The following is a 21,347-nucleotide window of genomic DNA, read 5'->3' on the forward strand; positions in this document are numbered from 1 at the left end:
ATTTGGTTTGTTTTGATTGATGTTGTTGATTAGCCCTTTTGTTTTTTGCTTGTAAAACTACGTATTTTCGGAATTTTGTGATGATGGAGGGTGTTTTAGGATCAGTTTTGTTCGCTTTATATGATTCTGACAAAAACTCAGTTTGTTTACATCTGAGGGTTTCGCCCTATTGAAAAGTTGTTACTGATTTCTTGCCGGTGGAAGCAGATTCTGAGCAGAAATTCGAAATGAAGCGAAAACATTGGGGTGGCTTCGAGGATGGCAGTGACAAAAAGAAGGAAGTGGCGTCCAACGAGATTATTCTGCCGATGACCAAAATGGAAAAGTTCCAACAGATTAAGTTGCCGTACACGATTTCACGCGAAAAGAGGTAAGTTCCGGTTCCGGGGTTTTGAGTTCCGCTAACTTTGGTTGATTTCAGGATTCCTCTGAAGAACCCGCTGGTCACGCAAACGGTCGAAGTGATGAACCAAACCGAGATGATTCAGACGCTGATTGATACATACTCGACCAAGTCCGGGTACAGTTACATCCTGAACCCGTGCCAGCTGATGCCCAACATTGACTTCCCGCCGGCCAATACGGCCGACCTGAGTCGGAACGAGAAGATTACAAGACCGTTCTGGTTCGTAAACCCGCACGACAGCAGTTTCACGCGAGGTCAACCCCGGAACTACCCCAAGTTGACCCGACCAGTGCTGATGCAGGCCCTCCGGAAGGTCATCTGCGGTCTGCTGCGGGTGGCTGGGTTCTCGGAGATTAACGAATCGGCGCTGATCATGATGGTTGACGGGATGGACCAGTACATGCGGCTGATGTGCGAATCGATGCGGGATGTGCTGGTCAGCGAGGGCCGGGAGACGGAGTCTTTCCTGGACATTTTGACGCTGGAGCGGGGCTACTTCTCGGTCACGAAGCGAAGCGTTACGAGCTTGCACAATTACTACAAGGACATTGGCAATAAGAACAAGAACGAGATTCGCGAGTTCAAGGACATCTTCCAGGAGTACGACAAGCTGCTGCAGGAGAATCACCAGAGTGCGGCGCAGAGCATGCACTCGAACAGCAGCCGGGTCAAGGAGGAGGATTACATGAGCTTCCTGGACGGGAACTCGCAGCATCAGGGACAGGCGGGAACGATGGCCACGATGGACGGCACCTCGACGATCAACATCATCAGCTTTCTCAACGGAGAGGAGAATGTCGGACTCCTCGAGGGAAACATTCTCGATTCAGCCAACTCTAACGACAACATCGTTCAGCAACACTCTCAGGAATCGTTTCACTCAGAAAACTAAAACAATCTCAAATAAAGCGCTTCAATCAATTTATTAACATTCGTTTGGATTCCCTGTTGTCCTACCTAAAAGTACTAGTTCCGTCCCACCCCAGCTCAACTCCTACTTCCTCCTACTGTGCGGCAGCTCCAAAAACTGCACCTCGCCCTTCGTAATCGCGCCCATCTCCTCCTGCAACAGCTCGTGCAGCGACACCCCATCGTGCTTGTACACCCAGCAGCCCTCGTTCACCGTGGACTTGTCCGGAACAAAGTCGTACCGCTTGGGCCCACTCGTGGGCGAGCTGAGCCAAATCTGCCGGTTCGGCGACTGCCGATTGATCACGTACGTCCCGTACGGTTGGCCCAGGTTCACCGTGAGGACGCCGTCCCCGTACGTCACGTCGGCCGCCTTCAGGAAGCTCGTCTCCTCGACCAGCTGCTCGAAGTAGTCGCACAGCGATTCGAGCGTGTCCGAGCAGACCGCCTCGAACGTTACGGAATCGATGAGGGACGCGGCGATGAAGTCGTTCGGGTTGGTCGTGACGGAACGGAGGTTGGTGATGGTGACTTGCCGGTGCAGGGGCGAGCATTCGGGAACGGTGTGAGGTTGAGTTGGGACTTGAAGTCGGCTGGTCAAGCAGGATGAAGAGCGTGTCCACAGCTGAGGTGTGATCCGGCGAACGGAGCGGAACAAGACGAGTGCGCTCATGGTGTTAGATTTTTATTGCCGGATTGGAAAGTTCCAAAAATTTCAGATCAAAATCGAATGTTGTTGTTTTGATTCATAAATTTCTGTCAAAATTTGACAATCCCGCCTGGGATGAAAACAAAAACAGACAACCACCCGCCACCCACTGATGACCAAAACAATCATAATTGTTGCACCCTGATAAGAAGTTGCACTTTACCGGAACTATCAAAATAAAAAAAATATTTCAAAAAAAAAGTTTACGAAATTATTGGACTTGAAATTGCTTATTATACAAATGATTCTTTAACAACATTTATGCTACAATTCTGCAAGAATATCGTAAAATTTAGTCGATAAAGTAAATGGTAGAGGAAAAGTGGGAAACGTGATTTATAATTTGTAAATTCAAGATTGCGGTCAAAACGGCGCTAATGAAATCAACCAATCAAATTAGACTAAAATGGAGTCACAAAACTCAAATTTGATGTTGAAATGAGAAAATAAAAAACTTAAAAATTTTTTTTTTTTATTTCTGATTCGGTTATTTCTAGATTAAATTTTCAAAACAACCTATCCCTCATGGGTTTCCTATGCAGATAGGACCCATACAAACCTTCGGATAATCGAGTCTGGACTGTAGTAGATAAGGATCGAAAAAAAAAATAGATCAATAGACCGTAATTTCTCGATCTACCTACTATCGACCAATAAGGATTGACGATAAGAAAATCTCGATATGTGTTCAAAGCACGTTCAAAGCTTGTTTTCAGAACTCAATGGCTGGAAAATAGTAAAAAAAAATTAGATGTTAAAAATGCAAGTGTTTTAAAATTCAAACCTTTCAATTTTAAAGCCTTTGAGAAGTAAAAGAAAAAAGTTTAAAATTTTAGAATTGTATTTTTTTTATTTATTGATAACTGTTATTTTTTTAAGGTCTTTGAGTTGTTGCGTTTTTTTTTTTTAATTTTTTTTATAGTTTTGTTTTTAAATATCTCTTTTCTATTTTTTTTTTTTGGAAATTGAATTATATATTTTTTTAACTTTTCAAATTTCGTCGCTTGTGTGCTATCTTGTGCCACGGCCTATCTTTTTACAGCAGACGAGTCATAAGATAGCACACAAGCGACGACTTATGAAAAATTCTAAAATCGTTTTCAATTTTTGTTTTTTTTTTCAGCGATTTTGATTTATTTGGTCTTCTAAATTTGATTTTTTAATTAAATAAAAAGTTTTTTTTTATTTTTTTCCAATTTTACTTGAGTTAAAATGTTTTGATTTTTTTTTACTATTGAATTGTTTTGAAATTTGTAGGGCTAACAATCCAAAGATCGTCAGTTCGAATTCCGGTGAAGATGGGAGCTTAAGTGTAAAAAAAAGGTTTGCAATTGCCTCAACAATCAAGCCTTCGGACACCTAATTACAAGGTTGTTACGGGAAAGTCGAAAAAAAAAATCCGCGCCGACCGAAACCTCAATCCGCGCGAAATCCGCGCCATATAAAATAAAATCGCGACCAACATTCAAGAAATGTTATTTCCAAAGAAAAAAAAATAATACAGAAAGTATTTGATAGAAAAATGAAACTCGTTTTATGTTTAAAGGAATGAAAGCAAAAAATCCTTTAAAAAAATACTTGAGGAGACGTCAAGAAAAGTGTCACAAAAAAATCTTTTTGCAAATCAGAGGGACACTACAATAATTTTGACCAATATAAACAAAATAGAAAATTATAAACCAATATAAACAAAATTTTAAAATCTAATAAATTAAATTCAACTTCAAAAAAATAAGCTCACAAAAAACAAAATCTAAAATTTTAATATGATTAAATTTTAGATTTCGAAATTCTAAATCTATGAATTTTAATACAGATTGTATTCCAAATTCCTCACTAAAATTTCATTCCGAAACAAATTGCATTTAAAATATTTGAAATATTTTCTTCTAAACATTTAAGAATTTAAGGATTTAAGAATTTAAGAATTTAAGAATTTACGAATTTAAGAATTTAAGAATTTAAGGATTTAAGAATTTAAATTTTATTTGAGATTTTTGAGATTTCCTTTTTTTGTTTGCAACATTTAATATTTTTTAGTTTTCAATTTTTCATTTTGAATTTTTTAATTTTGTTTTTTTTTATTTTGAATTTTTCTTTAAATTTTTAATGTTTGATTTTTTAGATTTTTAGAGTATTGAATTTCAGATTTTTAAAATTCTGAATTTAGAAATTTCAGATTTTTAAAATTACGATTTTAGAAATTCGAAATTTTTTTAATCTGAATTTAAAAAAAATTGATTAAAAAAACTATTGAAATATAAAAAAAGTTCCGAATTTTTTAAATTTTAATTTTGAACGACGGAGCATTAATTTTTAAATGTTCTGATCTTTTATTTTTCGCCAAGAATGTTTAAATTTAGAAAAATATTTCTACGAGGGAATCCCATCTAAAATTCAAAGGCAAATTGAATATACAGCAATTCCATTTGAAAAGAGCCTAAACCGAAAAAAAAGTTCTCCGATCGGGCTCAAAATTTTTCTGGGGGTTCCTTGGCCAAAATAATTAGACCCGTATTTTTTTGTTTGGCCATTAGGGTGACCTACATCTTGCTAGGGTGGTTCGAAAAATGGCAATTTTCGTCATTTTTCGCAAAAATCACTTTTTTCGAAAAATTATATCTCCGCCCCAATTCATCCGATTTTAGCTGTCTTAGACGCAAAAGAAAGGTGATGAGTTTGGCTATTTGAGAAAAATAGCAAGAAGTTCCAAAAATCTAGCTTAACTATTGAAAAAGTCTTATGAAAACTTAAAATGGCGTTTTGACCAAAGAGCATATGTCTGAAAATATTTTTATCGGATTCCTCAGAAAATTTCACATAACATATAAAAAAATTGGCGATGTTGAACTGATACGATTTTTTGAAAATAAAAACTACGTTTTTTGACGCGCCGCGCGCAAAAACAGGAAAATGACGAAATCGGCAAAAATCAACTTTTTTCACTAAAACTGCGATAACTTAAAAATTTGGTCCAGACACGGTCAAAACGCCATTTTAAGTTTTCATACGACTTTTTCAAACAGCCAAACTCATCACCTTTCTTTTGCGTCTAAGACAGCTAAAATCGGATGAAATGGCGCGGAGAAATGATTTTTCGAAAAAAAGAGGTTTTTGCGAAAAATGACGAAAATTGCCATTTTTCGAACCACCCTAGCAAGATGTAGGTCACCCTAATGGCCAAACAAAAAAATACGGGTCTAATTATTTTGGCCAAGGAACCCCCAGAAAAATTTTGAGCCCGATTGGAGAACTTTTTTTCGGTTTAGGCTCTTTTCAAATGGAATTGCTGTATATCCACTATAAAATTAAACATAAATAAGGTTGAAAAAACACTACTCAAAACTCAAAAGAAATTACATATTCACAGCCGGATATATTAAGAAATGAGTTAAGTGTAGTATTAATTTTTTTTAAGAAATTCTCAACCATATATTTAAAAAAAAACAGATTCTCAAAAAAATGTCCACGTGGTTTATGGATGGTCCCAAAGCGAACAAATTGATTTTTTTTTTGAAAAAAAATCGGAAATTTACATTTTAAATCATTTTAAAATTCAGAAAAGTAGAAGAATATAAAATTTAGATTTTTGTTTTTTTTTTAATACAGTTTGTAATCGATTATACGAAGGGTTCAAATATTAAATACATCATGAGTTCAAAAACTAAAAAAAAATTAAATTCTAATTTGTGAAACGGAAAAAAAACTTAGAATTCAAAAATTATAAAATTCAATGATCCAGAAATTTAAAAATTAAATGCATCAAAAATTTTGAAAAGTAGAAACATAGAAAATTTAAATAATCTAAAACATAAATAAAATTTAAAAAAATAAAAGTAACTTAAATTTAGGGTTCAAATTCTATGCGTGCGACTTAAATCAATTAAACTGGACAGATTGTTAACTTACGGCTAATTTATCATCTGCCAAACAGAGAACTTTGAAACACCGCATTTTAGTTTTTCTTAAAACTGCTTACAAAAACGCGAGTCGGCCAATGGAATACCCGATTCGAGTGGTAGCTTGACAGTTCGCTCCATAAGAAATACATTGCTCACTACCAATCGCGTCGGGTACTCCATTCTAGATGGTCCTGGAAAAAATGAAAGAAAAAAGGGTTTTTGAAATTTGTGAATTTCATGGATTGATTTTCAAACAATGAAATAAAACGTAAATTTAGGTCTGCTTTTGCAGCTTGATAATACTTGATTTCTACTGTTTTTTGAACTTTCGCCGATATCTCAATCAATCAATTGAAATTCATTCAAACTAAAAGATTCCCTCTCTCAACTGCCCATTCAAACCCGTCTTATGTTACCACCCTGCTCATCGCAACCCCCCAAACTCAGTCGTCGTCACAAACACCTTTCGGTGCGTACGCGTGTGCGTATATTTATGTTTTGGGGCGTGAATGCCGAGTCCGCGCGCCGGTACCAAGACACACCAACATCCTTTTATGCTGTTCATGTATTATTTTCCTTTTTATTTTTTTTTGCACTGTAGCATGTTCTCTACCCTGAACCTCGAGTTCAGTGAGAGAGAGTTGGACTCTTTTTATGCTGCGCTGCGCCGCGCTTGCACCAACACATACTCTTCAGGCGTATTCGCGCGGCTTGTTCTGGGACTCTCGGAGCCAGAGCCAGGCAGTACTTCTTTACTCTCCGACCAATGTAGACAACACCGCCGCCGCCGTCGTCGTTGTCGCGCTCAGTGTGTACTTTAAAGTTGAGGAAAAGAGGGGAACCAGAGAGGACATTATTGCTGGCGAAAAGCGCAAGAATTATCGAGGAAGAATTAGCCAAGACGCGAGCGCGCGAGTTCGAAAGGGAGTTCCAAAGTGCAAGCAGCAGATCTTTGCAAGAGTCTAGCCTAGCAGCAACAGCAAAGAGTTGGAATATCGTGAAGTGAGTGTCGTCTTTTTCCAGTGGGGGGTCGTCGCGGCCTGTGCTCTACGCCTACGCCGAAAACCGGCCGGCCAAAATTTGGCCCCTTTTTCTTCGCTGCTTCCTTTGCTGAGGGGGCGCAACGCGCAAGAAACGAAAAATGAAAGGACCTGGAAGAAGGGAGTGACCGCGCCGACAGGATGTACCATGGTTGGCGTTTTTAAAATTACGTGTGGGGAATCTATAACTGAGTGATTACATGGAAATCTACCAGAAAATTAAAAGAGTGTGTCCTTAAAATATCTAAAATCCTGTGTGTTTCACAAAAAAAACTACAATTTTTATGCGGCTCGCGGCTTCTTCTTTGTCGTCGTCGTCGGAGGTTGGCGGTGGGGTTTTTCCATGGCCGCTGCGCTGCCTCCAGCTTCTTCCAGCACACGGCCCGCGGCCGTCGTCGTCGCCTTCGTCCTGTGTGCTCAGGCGCCCTCCGCCGGGGCGCGTCATACGTGTGAGAAAGAGAGTCGTCGTCGAAAAAGGGATATCAAAACATGTGTGTGTGTGCGCACGAGATAAAGGAACATTTAAAAAAGGCACAGCGCGCTTTGTGTTGGTAAGAGGTTGATGAGTCGTCCTGTCGGACGACGCACACACATCAACACAAAGTTTTTTTTGTTTGTTTCGGTGGGGTAATGTTTTGTGTGTGTCTCCTCCTGTTGGTCGATTTTTGACCCCTCCGCTACTACTCCTTGCTGGAGACCGTCGTCGTCGTCGTCGACGACGACATCCTGGACGAAAGCCGGAGGGGTTGTTCAACTCGATTCCTCTCTGAAAAAACACAAGAAAACACAAGTTATGAGCTCATCAAACACTTTTGTTATGACGCGGCGCGCCGCGCGATGATAACATTCGCGAAAACCCAACCCAACGAAATGATCGCTATCAGCGCGCGGATGACTAATCCTGGTGCGACTTGCAGAGCAAATCCAAGTTGGCATTCGCGGTACCTTTTGCGGACGCGAACGAAAACGACAATGAAAAGTAAATGCACACAACACAGCACAACAGCCACATGCATGACATATGAAGGAGAAAAAAAGCAGGCTGGCTGGCCTGACTGGCGATGATAGCAGGCTGGGTGGTGTGGTGTGGCAAGCAAAGTGTGTGTGTGATGTGTTGGGTTGGTGTATTTATCAGAGCAGGCTGTGCTGAAGGAAAGAACCCAGTTGTGGTGTGTTATGTTAGTTACTTTAAACTAAAACCCAATGTTTTTTTGCAAAGAATCTTTAGTCGACTCTCTGGCTGTCGATCTTCTCGATATCAATATTGCTCCAGCTGTCAATAAATGTTTCAGTCCCTTCAAGAAGCATGCTTTGATTTATCGTTCTATAATTTGATACCTCCCACTGTTCTTGTATGGTGTCACAAAGATGGAATAAATTCAAGCATTGCAATTCTAAACATACTTCAAGAACAATACATTCAATTAGCCAGACCAACTGTGTAAAGTTAACCGCAAAGATATTTCGTTGGAAAGGGTTGAGTCACGTTGAGTGCTGGTACTAATAGAGCTATCTAAGCCCGATCTCACACACACTAGCACACCATTTGTTTTGCTGGCCGGTAAAAAATTTAACCTCACTTTTTTCGTGTACGTACACGCAATACATGCGCACGTAGATAACTCTATGGCCAAACAATATAATTCGTCGCTAACTTTTAAAATAGTGCTGAGTACATGGTCTTCGCGCGAAACTAGAACTATTTGAAAAGTTAGCGTCGACTGTTTACTTGTGTCCTGTAGGAATCCTGAAAGCGATGCGTCAAGACACTCATCAGAATTAGATGGTTGGAGTTGCCAACATCCAGTATCCTTATGTAGGGTATTTTTTCTTGGTAGCTGTCTACGCCCAACCAATCAGGGATCTGGATCCCTACAAGTATTTCGAGGCACTCATCCATCGTTGTCTCATCTATTACGGCCCACTAAGAGATGCCCCCTGGCTCGATTCTTTAGGTAAAAATAAGTAACTGTGTCAATTTTGAGCCAAATCGGTTCAGGGTTAAGGGTCGCTTTTTATCGTTGAAATTTGCATAGAAAAATTTAAAAAAAATTATGGGGAAAAGCAAAATTATCAAAATTTTGTCAAAAGGTGGCGTTAATGTGCGAGATTCTTATGTGAAATTTTATGATAAGCAATTTTGCCCAAGACTGCAAAACGATCCGAGTTAACCCTGACGAGTTATTACCGATTTAAAGAAGACGTTTTTGTATGAAAAGATTTTTTTAACCAACTTCAACGAAAACTCGGGAATCTCAAACATACTTGTTTGAAAGTCATGTTCTAACTTGAACTAGAACAATTTTGTAATATTTAGTGCAATTTTCAATTTCGATTCATTCAATTTTTTTGGTAGGAGAAGGTGGGGCAAGACAACCATATGGGGCAAGAGGAACAATCGCTCGTACGGCCTTAATTTGTACAATTTTGATTATTTCCAATACAGTAGTTGTTCAGTAACTGGGCGTTGTTTAACTGGGCTGCTTTTTAACTGGGCGCTCGATAACTGGGTCGTAGCCCAGTTAAAACGCAGACAAACGTCAAAAAACCAAAACAAACCGAAATCACCGAGGGGTTAATGGATGCAAAAATCATGGTAAACAAATAAAAAAACTTGTTTCAAACTTTTATGTAATTTCAAGTCACAATTAAAGAAATATGAAAAGTAATCATTGTAAACAAATTTGAGTAACTTTTATTTTTATATTTCATCAAATAAATATTATGCATCGGTAGTCCCCTCGTTATTTTTCGTTGAGCCCATTAGCGAACAGCATTCGATGACTGGGCTACGTTCTCAGCCCAGTTACCGTACAACTACTGTATAAGGAATTGTTGCTTGCAATGCTTTTGGCAGCTTCTACTACCACATAACCGCCAAAACGGCGTAAACGCCAAAGGGCATAAGATTTAATGAAGTTTTTTCAAAACCTTTGTTTTCTTATAATATTTGGATGGTACAATATAAGGCTTAGGGTTCGTTTTTAGGCTCATTTTATCAAAATGCTATTTTTCCTAGATTAGTAGTATCCCTACCAATGACTTGCACTTATTATAAAGTATGATTTAACTTTTAGTTATTTTTGTTGAGAGCTTTTAAAAAATCTTGTTCAGGTGGGGCAAGTGTACCATATCGATTTTTAGTATGAAAAAAATACGAATTGCTGCAACAACATATTTTATTAGGAAAAAAATACAAAAAGTACATAAAAACTGATAAACAATTGTTAAAAAAAAATATCCATGCAAAATATAATGATATTATGAAAATTTCCTTTTTTTCATCTAAGTGAAATGTTTTTTCGTAAGAACGATCAATTTTTTAGTAAAATATTATTATTTAATCTAAAAATTAAAGAAACGATTCAAATACATTCTAATCTTATGTATCTAAGTGATAACAGTTAAATTGTTAGCAAATTAACATGTTGTTTCATGCAAAGGATATTTAAGACATAAAAATCTTAATAAATAGTGGATGCATTTGACACAGATTTTCATGTTATTTCATGAATCAACAAATTTTTATTCATGTTTGTTTATCAAACAAGAGGTAACATCTAACTTAAAACAACAACAAACTTAATGAAAAACTAATACAAAATTAGATCTTAATTTCTCGGGTGAGTTTTCAAAAAGCCGCAAGAGTCACCATGACCTCCGACACTAATTTTTGTTTTTCTCCAAATTGCAACAAAATTTCATTTATTTTTAGTTTAGGGCACTTGAAGGACGTGTAGATGAACAATCTAAAGCATGTTTGAAATTGGTTTTTGGTACCGATGCAAAAAGGACTTTGTTTACTAATAGCTCTTACATCCTTTTGAAAACTAATCCGAGTTCTGTTTTATGTCTTCACATTGATTTACTATTTAAAGGGAGCGGCCGTGGCTGACTGGTCACGGTGTTCGCTTTGTAAGCGAATGGTCCTGGGTTCGATTCCCATCTGCTCCCAACGAGAAAGTATAGGAATTATAAATCTTGAAACTCTGAACATGAACGAAAAATCAAACTCGCTCGAGGTGGGGTTCTATCCCCAGTCCTTTGGATTGGTAAGCAAAAATGCTAACCACTAGGCCAACACGGCTTGGTGAGCTATGGATGGAATTAGGAATACTGTTACTATCAACTATATACGCGCTGGGTCCTTGTCCATTTGACAAGGGTTCGGAAGTTCTAAATAACGTTTGAACCCGATTGGTGCAAACGTTCTTCAGGGCGGGGCTTGTCGATAAAGCTGAAGTACCTCGCGCTCGGCTAGCCAGCGTAGAAATGGGTCACCGAAGCTCGGCAGAGCTAACACCTTCCAAATGCCTATGCGAGTTATTTGCATGTATAGAATGTAGATCTAAAAATACATGGAAACAACTCAATTTGTAAGAAGTGACCGCGTGGTCCCGTTTGGTTGGTTGCACACACACACACACACACACACACACACACACACACACACACACACACACACACACACATTGATTTAATATTTAAAAAAGATTCCAACTTAAGTTTGGCAATGACTTTTTTGTGGAAAATATTTTTAATTCTTTAACTTAATGCATTGAGTCATTTCAATTCTTTTCCCCAAATGTTTCCTTTGATTTTTTTTGTGAGTACAGTCCAGACTCGATTATCCGAAGTTTCGATTATCCGAAGTTCGAAGTTCGAAGGTTTGTATGGGACTTCGTATAATCGAATCACGAACAAAAAATATTTTTTTCTTATTTTTTCATTTTTTTTTGTTTTTAACATAAAATTTGAGTTCTACGACCCCATTTAAGTCAAATTTGAGTTGTTGATTGCCTATAAAAAAATATTTTTTTTTTTCAATATTGCATCACCGCCAATTTGGCCGCCATCTTGGATTTAAATTTTTTAAATCATTTCAGCGTAGTTTAGGGGTCATACCACGGACGAACGGACATGACACGGGATTTCAAAAAGTGAAGCAGGTTTGGCGAAAACCTGCGCAAGCGAGATCGCTTATGTCAAAATCTTCGCGCCACGTGGTTTAAAACGTAAACAAAGCCAGCTGATGATGCAAACTCAAGGGCATTTTTTGAAATGGTCGTATGAATTTATATTAAAAATACCATTCCTATAAATTTTTTGGCAATTTGAGTATCCATGATAAATTACAGAGAATCCTAAAGACAAACTTAATGCCAAAAAACTGTTTTTAGCACCATACTAATGCTAAATGTTTTAATTAATTATTGCATAAGCCATTTTGAGAAATTATGCGCAATCGCGCGATGTTACTTCGACAACTTGAATGTAGATGGCGCAAGTTATTGTTTGCTTCAGAAATTTTAAGAAAATTTGTTCCTGGTGTCATGTTTGTTCGTCCGTAATTATACCCTGGGTGCTGAAAAGACAGAATGCGTAACGTGATTTTCGAAAGCTCCCCACTGCTCCCCACTAATACAACAGCACTACAGCTGTAAACATAAACAAAGTAGAAGGCAATGTTCAAGCTCAAGCGTGACATATTTTTTGCTGCTGAAGTGAATTGTTTTGAAACATTCTGAATCTGTTGATGTTGATGTTTTCGATGAAAAATTAAGTGCATCCCACTTTTTTCTTCGTATACTAAACAATGGGTGGCCAAAAGAGGCCTTTTTTGTTTTCCTCGTGATGACAATTTTTCATCACGAAGTGGGTGGAATTTCGTGAACCAGAAGAGCAACCGAATAAAAGTTCCGAGATTATGTATCTTTGATGTGCAGTGATAATATCGGAGTAAGATTATCCAATATTATTTGGCAGGTACCATTCATAGTCATTGATAATTCGTCGCTAACATTTCAAAATCGTCATAAACATAAGTTTTGCGTGAGACATAGCGATTTTGAAATGTTAGCAACGAATCATGCCAATCTCGGTTTCAACCCTCTTCTTAAGATGTTTTGACTTCGAATATCTTAATAGCTCGACGCAATCGACTTTTTTTTATTCCTGACAAAATAAATTATAGATCGATCACAATACTTGCCACTTCTTGGTATTATTTTGCGAACAGTAAATTGGTTCCGCTTTGACAGTTCTAAATTGAGGCCGCTTTGCGGACAACTATTCTGCACCCAGATTATACCTAAGCTCGACAATCAAAATTTAGAAATCGAAAAAAAATTTTTTTTTCGTGATTCAATTATCCGAAGTAAAATTGTTCCGAGGCCTTCTGATAATCGAGTCTGGATTGTACTATCAAACGTTTGTGTAAAAACTTACTATTTTTCTATGGCTTTTCCATGTGAAAAAAACATTTGTGCAATTTTCTCATCTCTACGAAAAAAAATATTTTCAGAATTTCAAAACCATGACTAACATTTCTAAAGAGATTAAAACTAATTATTTCGCCTTTTTGAAATGCTAGTCGTGATTTTGAAATCCTGAAAATATTGTTTTGAACACATGTTTCATTTCCTGACATCAATATCTTTTCACTTGCGCTAACGATTTCAAAGCGCTTAAGATATAAAATTGCTTCCAACTACCGGCAACATGTTCTTTTGAACATTAGTTAGTCACTCACTTGAAAAATAATCTCGAAACATGAAATTAATTAGCAAGCGCCATCAAAAAAACAAACGCGCCAAGTCTTTTGACGTTTGACTTTTGACGACCCATTCCAATCGAAGGCTGAAGAAAACCGAGCGAGAAGCGAAGGCAAATAAAGAACAAAGGGTGGCCACCAACACCACCAGCAGCGCTTGTGGTGTTGCCAGGAAACTTTCTCTATAAATGCTTCTTTTCGTGAGTGTACGCTCAAAATTTCATCAATTTTGGCAGCACGAAGCAGACCCAAGATTGATTAGAATGCGTTTTTGAAATATATTTTTAAAATGCTTGTAAAAGGAATAGCATAACTTTTAATAAAAGTGAAAATAAACAGAAATGTTCACAAAAAGTTGCTCTACTGGTTGGTGTACTTGGTTTTACTGAATTTCAAGGAACACTCCAGATTATCCAGCATCATTAAAACAAGACCGCTTATTAGGCTTAAAATGGGTTTATTTCCCCTAATCAAAATTTCAACAAAGTACATTTCAATTGCCAATTCAAAAATTGTGTTTTTAAACTCTTCAAACTTTCCTATCTTTAAATTATTACTCGGCCGAATGCACATTAGCTCAAAATATTTTCACTGTTGGTCCTCTAAAGCAGGCCTTTTTGGCTCAATTTTCACATTTTTGATCATCAAAATAACAATTGCCCATTTTTCATGGTTTATTTGATGGAATCGGTTCTTAGATGACCAGTGAACATAAATTTGACAAAAGTTTGAACAAATTTTAATAGGGTCTTAGGGGACCCCAAAACGAACAGAATAAGATGGATCCGGCCAAAATCGGTTCAGCCAGTTCTGAGAAAATCGTGTGGAAAAAAATCATGTCTACACACATCCCCACAGACATTTGATTCTGAGTTGATACGTATACGTGAAGGTATATCTAGAAGGTATGTTTAAGAAGTTCAATTTTTCGAGTGATTTTATAGCCTTGCCTCAGTGAGGTGAGGAAGGCAAAAATACAAACTCGATTATCTCGATACTGGCTGAACCGATTTTAACCGTTTTGGTCTCTTCGATTCGTCTATTGAAAATTATAAAGTTTAATAAAATACTTCAAAAGTTATGCTGAAAAAACGATTTTGAATAAAATCCGGAAGTTTGTAAAAAAGGTGTTTTTTGTGAGAAACGTTGTCCGGATCTGTCATGCGACCCATCGTTAGATGTGTAATTAAAAGACCTTTCAAATGGGTGCAATAGGATGAAAATCTGTCAACCCTATCAAGAGTATATTATTGTGAGGAAGGCACCAATCACCTAAAGGTTGATTAAGCAAGGTTTTTGAGAAATATTTGCACAAATTTACACAAATTTTATGCAAATATCTTCGAGATATCTCCGGAGAATCTGACGTGCGCAAACTTCATTCTACAGTCTTACAACGAAGATACTTGTGTTGGTAGCCCCACCAACCACATTGAAACAACATTCTCTCGAGTTTTCTTTCTCTGTATCTAACAGTGTATAGTGGACGACTTGTAGGAACTGCTGCGCTGAAGTTTGATTACAAACAAATGTACCTAGGTACAATCGAAGAGACTAGTTGGCAAAAAAAAGTGAGAGTGTCTCTTGAAACGTCAGAAGACAAACAGTTTCGAGCACTTCTCGCCCATTGACTTGTGTTTTCATTTTGTTACTTCAATTATAGAATTGTTACCTGTATATTTTTTATCACTTTTTTTTAAATTGTGTTATGGTTATTTGAGTAGAAGTACCGTAGCCGGACAAGATCTTCAAAAGAGAAGATCGCAAAAAAGGAAGCTCATTTAATGCTAAAATGGTTCTGACCATTTTACTTACTGAAATTGAAAGAGTGTGCGAACGATAATGAAATTATGCCCACTCTCCACTGCAAGGTACTTGCCAACCCCACCAGCGGCCGTGCTCTTAAGGCTAAACTTCATGCAATCGCGCAAATTGCATCCCGTTGCAATCACTGATGAATAAGCTCGTTCTCTTTAAGTTTATGTGGCTAAGCTTATGGAACAGCAGCAGCTGTGGTAAGACTGATAAGAAGTTACGTGGAATTGAACATAGAACTTAAAGTTAACTTTACCGTTTTGTGGGGATTTTTCAACTGAAGGTCTGCGATCCTTATCGGAATCTACCAAAATCGATCAATCGGAATTGAAATAAACTTCCGCCGTAAGAGTCTTATCGTAATGACGACCATTGTCAACTAACAAAACAAGATCCTGGTTGGTAAATATGTCAATCGAGATTCTTTGATGCGCCTATTACACCTAACGTTATATTCTAAACTCGGACGGGTTTGCAAGTAAAATCACCTCTAAACGATTACCGTGTCACGATGATTAGTCACGGAGGCTGACTTCAGAATTACGTAAATTTTCGTCGGAACGAGTCATCCATGAAGTTAAATTCGTTCTAACGTTAACAATAAGCTCAGCAAACGCTCTGTTACAAGTTTTAAGTGTTTCCTGTAACAGCAGTGTCTGGGGCCCAAAACTGCAAGCCCAATCACTTTTCCGCTATCACCGATCTTTGCAAATCAATCAGACAGCAACTTAAGCGACCAAATATCTCGCCCACCTCGCTTGATTAGTTCACTTGATTGCACTTTCGCAAAAGGTCGCGAACGCCACAGACAAACAGACGACGACTTTCTTTCGTTCTTGTGATAACTGTCAAACACGGATCTGGTACGTTTCGCCGAATGTCGTTTCGCCGACGGTCATTTCGCCGAATGGTACGTTTCGCCGAAAGTCATTTCGCCGAATTGATTAAAAATTAACTTTTTTGTATAATTTATGCTATTTGTTCGCTGCCATCTTGTAATTCACTCATGCAAACTTGATAAGGGGTGGCAAGATAATAATATAATAATTTAAAAAGTAAAGAAAGTCTCATGTTTCAAAGAATGCAAAAACTCATAAAAATTATACAAAAAGTTTGCTTAAAAAACAAAGAATGCAAAAACTATCAGAAATTTTTCTAAATGCTATGCTAAAAATAAAAAAAAAACTGCTCATGTTTGAAAAATTGCAAAACCTAACAAAAATTATACAGTCGACTCTCTGGCTATCGATCTTCTCGATATCAATATTGCTCCATGTACCGATGAATTCTTCAGTCCCTTCAAACTGCATACATCGATTGTCTTTATTCCTCGATATTTTCTCTTGCTTGAAGGATCTCTTCCTCGACGGTCCCTTGGATTATTTTTGCTTTAAAAATCTCTTCCGGTTGTCAATAATTTCACATTATCATGGCTTGCATAGACATTTTTCTTTGAGAAAAGAAGCTTTGAAGGGTGTTTGACATTTGTTTGTTTTTGTTTGCTGGACGTTGCCATAATTCTCTCGCATAGCAAGGTACAAAGAAAAACATATTTTCAATCGAGTCATCATTTTCCATCGTTCTGTAAACTGATGCTTCTCTTCCTCGACGGTCCCTTGGATATTGACAACCAGAGAGTCGACTGTACAAATAATATGCTTAAAAAACTAAATATACATAAACTCACCGAAATAATTGAAAAAATATGCCAAAAATATAGAATGCAAAATGTTGTGCTGAAAACCAAAAGAACTGCTCATATTTAAAAGAATGCGAAAACTCCCAAAAATTATATAAATAATTTGTTCGAAAAACAAAGAATGCAAAAACAAACAGAAATAATTTAAATTATAAGCAGCTAATTAAAAGAACTGCTCATGTTTGAAAGAATGCAAAAACTCACAGAAATAATTTAAAAAAATATGCTCAAATACAAAGAATGCAAAAACTAACAAAAAATTTGCAAAATGTTATGCTAAAAATCAAAAGAACTGCTTATGTTTGAAAGAATGCAAAAACTCACAAAAATTATACAAATAATTTGCTTCAAAAACAAAGAATGCAAAAACTACCGGCATTTATAATCAGAAATGATCAAAATTATAAGCAGAAAATATAAAAAAATGTTCATGTTTGAAAGAATGCAAAAAATCTCAGAAATAATTTAAAAAATATGCTCAGTAAACAAAGAGTGCAAAAACTACCGGCATTTTTTCAAAATGTTATGCTGAAAATCAAAAGAACTCCTCATGTTGGAAATAATACAAAAACTTACAAAAATTATACAAATAATATGCTTAAAAAACAAAGAATGCAAAAACTAACAGAAATTTATCAAAATTATAAGCAGAAAATTAAAAGAACTGCTCATGGTTAACAGAACGCAAAAACTCACAGAAATAATTCAAATGATATATTAAAACAAGAATGCAAAAACTCACAGAAATGATTTAAAATTGTTTGCTGTAATTAAATAACTGCTTATATTTGAAAGAATGCAAAAACTCGCACAATTTTTTTCAACTAGATTATTTTTTAAGCGATTGTTTATGCATGTTATAATGCATTAACTTATAAAAATAACATACTAAGAAACAATTTTTTTTTAAAGATTGCAAAATCACCTTTTAGGGACATTATACTTTTTCAAAATATTTTAATACAATTTGTGTCCATTTTATATATTTATTTTATGATTATTTGTCAATTCGGCGAAACGTCGCATGCGGCGAAACGACATTCGGCGAAATGACCTTCGGCGAAATGACCGTCGGCGAAACGACATTCGGCGAAATGTCCCGCACCCGTCAAACACTAGCGCAATCTAGTGAGCATTTTCTTAAACTCGCATCAACGGAGAAATGTCAAATTAGCGCCTTCCACTTGTGATGCACAGATCGACACATTCAGTCTGAATGTCTGTGCGCTTTGTCTGGCACCGTTTTTCCTCTACCGATTGAGCACAGATTAGGCGGCATGGGTTTCGTTCGTACCCTATGGAGTGGAAAACAGATTTTTTTTCTCCCTCTTTTTGCCGGCCGGCCAACTCTGGGCCCCCCGACATGGCCACTTATCGCTTCCTGCGCCACACCACACGCACGTGTGGCTCTCCTTCTCTTATTTCTCTGGACCACTTCCGGTTTCCTTTCTTCCTTTTCACCGGGGTGTCATTCTTTGTCTGCACTGAAAGCAGGGATATTCGCGTGCTTCACGAAGATGCTGGTGGCGCGCTATCTTTTGGAGACTCAAGAGAGAGAGAGAACAGAAAAATGAAACGTGTGTGGAAATTATTCAAACGAAAATAAAATATCGTGTAAGGTGCACAGAGATCGAGCAAAAAAAAGGGTAAAGGCACCCATGCAGGAAAGTGAGGTGTGTCTTGCAGGTTACTGTTTGGGGTAGTTTGTCAATTTTTGGAATTTTAGATTGCTTTTAAGACCGTTTCAAAGAATCTCGTCTGCGGTAAACTCATCGTCAGTGGGGCTGGCCAATGCGATTCCTCAATTGCAGACAATGGGAAATGTTCGAATGAAAATTTCAAATTTGCATGTCGCTGTTCAACACTCACCAATTCACCCCTTTTCCCAATGTTAAACCATATAGGCTCGCGAGTAGTAAAAATTGATTCGAGAGCAATTTCCATTTGGATAACGTCTAATTGGCTTCTCCCTCGGCGTCCCGGTAAGGCACCACCCGTCCACCACACCTTGCTTTTGCTGCTCGATGAGGTTCTTTGAACATCTGCTTTGAACGATCTAATTGCGTTTTTTTGTTGTTGTTGTTGTTCGTTTTCGAGAAGAAGCAAAAAAAAACAGGTCTTTGCATGCGCATTTCTAGTTCGTTCGTCTGCAAATCGTTAAGCTTTTTAAAGTTTTCGCGAAAAAAAGTGAATTTCGATCAAATTTCATGGCGAATTTGCACCGCTTTGTGACTGTGTTTAAGTTGCGGCCCCAAAAGTTTGGCACTGGGCCCAATCGCCCAAAGTTTAGTCAAAGGGAGACGGAGAGGCTTATTAGATGAGCATTAGGCAAATTTCGGCCAGCTGGTTCGAATATATGATGTGTTGTACCCCGCAGAATTACGACATTTGGTGAACACACGATGGGTGCGAGCAGGCTGCACAACAATAATACTGTAAAATCTGGAAAGATGTAAATCGGTCTCGAAGACTTTTTTATCAGATTAAATGTGTAATTTTATCTCAGAAAATGTGCAAAATTTCATCAGAGAGCTGAATTTGACTTCATTTTAGTTACAATTCCAATTTTACATAACCACTTTTTAATAGATGAAGCTAGTCATTTTTAAAATTTACACTTTTTTGTAATTTTTATAATTTTGTTTTTGTCTGAAAAGTTATTCAACGAAAATTAATTAGATTAATTAATTTACCCAGTTTCTGGGGTAAAACCATACATCTGAAATGATGAAAATTTTAATCTGTCTAGAAGATTTTTTTTTGTTAGATAAAATGTGTAATTTTATGTCATAAACTGTGTTAAATTCAACAGAGAGATAGATTTAACTTTATTTTAGTTATACTTATAATTGTACAAAAAAAATGTGAAACTACATTTAACAAAATATGAAACTACCCTCTTAAGTCGGACATTTTTAAAATTGTCACTTTTATGTAATTTTTCCTAATTTTTTGTGTGAAAAATTATAACAACAAAAATAGAGTAGACTCTGAAATAAAATTTTATAACATTTATTCGGCACAACATTTGCAGGACAGATTTGATGTCCGAAAAATGTGTATAATTTAATCAGATAAAATTTGTAGTTTAACCAAAAAACTGTGTAAAATTTCATATGTGAGTTGATTTTTACCTACTTTTTGTTTGAATTTTATGTTTAAATAATAAGGCCGTTGCAAATATTTTTTGAAGTTTATGTCCCTCGACTCTGACCAAAGTCGAAGGGGGAGGGGGCAAAAAATAAAAAGTAAAAAAAAATCAAACTACGAGCCATGGTTTCAACATTTTAATGAGAAAAGTGTTTTAAAATGCATTATACACCTGTCCAGTTGTTTTGCCATCATAAGTTTCCAAATATCTAAGTTTTAACGAATTTTTTTTTTGCGAAAAATATTGTTTTTGCGGTGCTGTACATTGGAATTTCATAAAAATTCAAAACATTTTTAAACAAGCCCAAACATGCTAAAAATGATTATCAATGCAGAAAAACGCATTTTAGATTGTTTTCAGTTGATTAGACTTCTATTTTCATGAAAATTTTGAAGTTTTTTGGAAAAATATTTTTTTGCCCCCTGATTTTTCAGACCAATTTTGAAGGAGGGGGGCGACATAAACTTTGAAAAATATTTGCAACGGCCTAATGTTTTTAAAACTGCATTTGAATGATAAGCTACCTTTTATGTCAGGCATTTTTTCTGTTTTTTTTTTTTCATTAAAATGTAACTAATTAAGACTTTGAAATTGGTATTTAAAAACCTTTTTCTATGCAATTTTACTTATTTTTGTAGGTAAAATACAAACATCTTAAGGACAGATTTGGTGTCATAAGAAATGTGTAAAATGCGATCTGCAAGCTAAAATTTTCTTCATTCTGCCTGTGATGCCATTGCTAATATTATTTCAAGTTCCCCCCTTCCTTCAGAATTTCCCAAAAGTAATGGCAAAACAAAATTATTTACTAAAATTTAAATGTTTATTGAAAAAACGCGAAAATCATTTTTTATGCATATTAAATCAAATAAAGAATATTTAAACTATTAATAACTTTGGAATTTTGGGACCACTGATCGGTACTAAACGTGAAAGGTTAGCAAAAAAAAAATCTATGAATTTAAATTATTGCGTTGCAAATTTTTGCTAATTTATGATGTTTTTGCAATTTCGCTGTAAAACTTTCAACTTTTCCTGTCATTCTAGAGAAAACGAAACGACCTACTTTTTCCTACCAAAAATAACTAAATGTTAAATCAATGCCTTACAATACCAGTGATGAAAGTTCTAATTTTCAGCACTAAAATGGGCGCTGAAAAGTT

At 36.5% G+C, this 21,347-nt stretch overlaps 4 protein-coding genes across 7 annotated transcripts in view; 2 read left to right on the forward strand and 2 right to left on the reverse strand.

The window, feature by feature from the left end:
- The first annotated feature begins 171 nt into the window (after nucleotides 1-171).
- Nucleotides 172-1,331, forward strand: LOC6046918. Its single transcript, XM_001864008.2, has 2 exons — nucleotides 172-370; nucleotides 422-1,331. Exons 1-2 carry the CDS (start codon nucleotides 228-230, stop codon nucleotides 1,296-1,298), a joined length of 1,020 nt encoding a protein of 339 aa, XP_001864043.2. The 5' UTR covers nucleotides 172-227; the 3' UTR covers nucleotides 1,299-1,331.
- Nucleotides 1,304-2,076, reverse strand: LOC6046917 (frataxin homolog, mitochondrial). The gene has a single exon (XM_001864007.2). The coding sequence runs from the start codon at nucleotides 1,986-1,988 to the stop codon at nucleotides 1,401-1,403; it is 588 nt and encodes a 195-aa protein (XP_001864042.2). The 5' UTR covers nucleotides 1,989-2,076; the 3' UTR covers nucleotides 1,304-1,400.
- Nucleotides 2,077-6,641: 4,565 nt separating this feature from the next.
- Nucleotides 6,642-21,347, forward strand: part of LOC6046910 (coronin-7) — a 58,320-nt gene continuing 43,614 nt past the window's right edge. For 2 of the 4 annotated variants that reach the window (XM_038248786.1, XM_038248791.1), the window contains exon 1: nucleotides 6,643-6,928. The gene's annotated coding sequence lies outside the window, so the exon portion shown is untranslated. Of the gene's footprint in view, nucleotides 6,929-21,347 lie in introns of all 4 variants that reach the window. The other 2 variants (XM_038248793.1, XM_038248800.1) reach the window with 2 other exon arrangements.
- The window catches only part of LOC6046915, a 52,710-nt gene continuing 38,835 nt past the window's right edge, over nucleotides 7,473-21,347 (reverse strand). Inside the window, exon 2 of the mRNA XM_038248807.1 lies at nucleotides 7,473-7,732. Within this exon, the coding sequence (XP_038104735.1) occupies nucleotides 7,647-7,732 (86 nt within the window). The 3' untranslated portion in view covers nucleotides 7,473-7,646. The remainder of the gene's footprint in view (nucleotides 7,733-21,347) is intronic.

This window comes from Culex quinquefasciatus, chromosome 1 (genome assembly GCF_015732765.1).
Source record: "Culex quinquefasciatus strain JHB chromosome 1, VPISU_Cqui_1.0_pri_paternal, whole genome shotgun sequence".
Lineage (NCBI taxonomy): Eukaryota > Metazoa > Arthropoda > Insecta > Diptera > Culicidae > Culex > Culex quinquefasciatus.

Bases quoted from the DNA above. Each gene is read 5' to 3' on its own strand.
- LOC6046918 (XM_001864008.2), top strand. From the start codon at position 228: ATGAAGCGAAAACATTGGGGTGGCTTCGAGGATGGCAGTGACAAAAAG. The intron at 371-421 runs GTAAGTTCCGGT...GGTTGATTTCAG, and splicing joins ACGATTTCACGCGAAAAGAG to GATTCCTCTGAAGAACCCGC.
- LOC6046917 (XM_001864007.2), bottom strand. From the start codon at position 1,988: ATGAGCGCACTCGTCTTGTTCCGCTCCGTTCGCCGGATCACACCTCAG.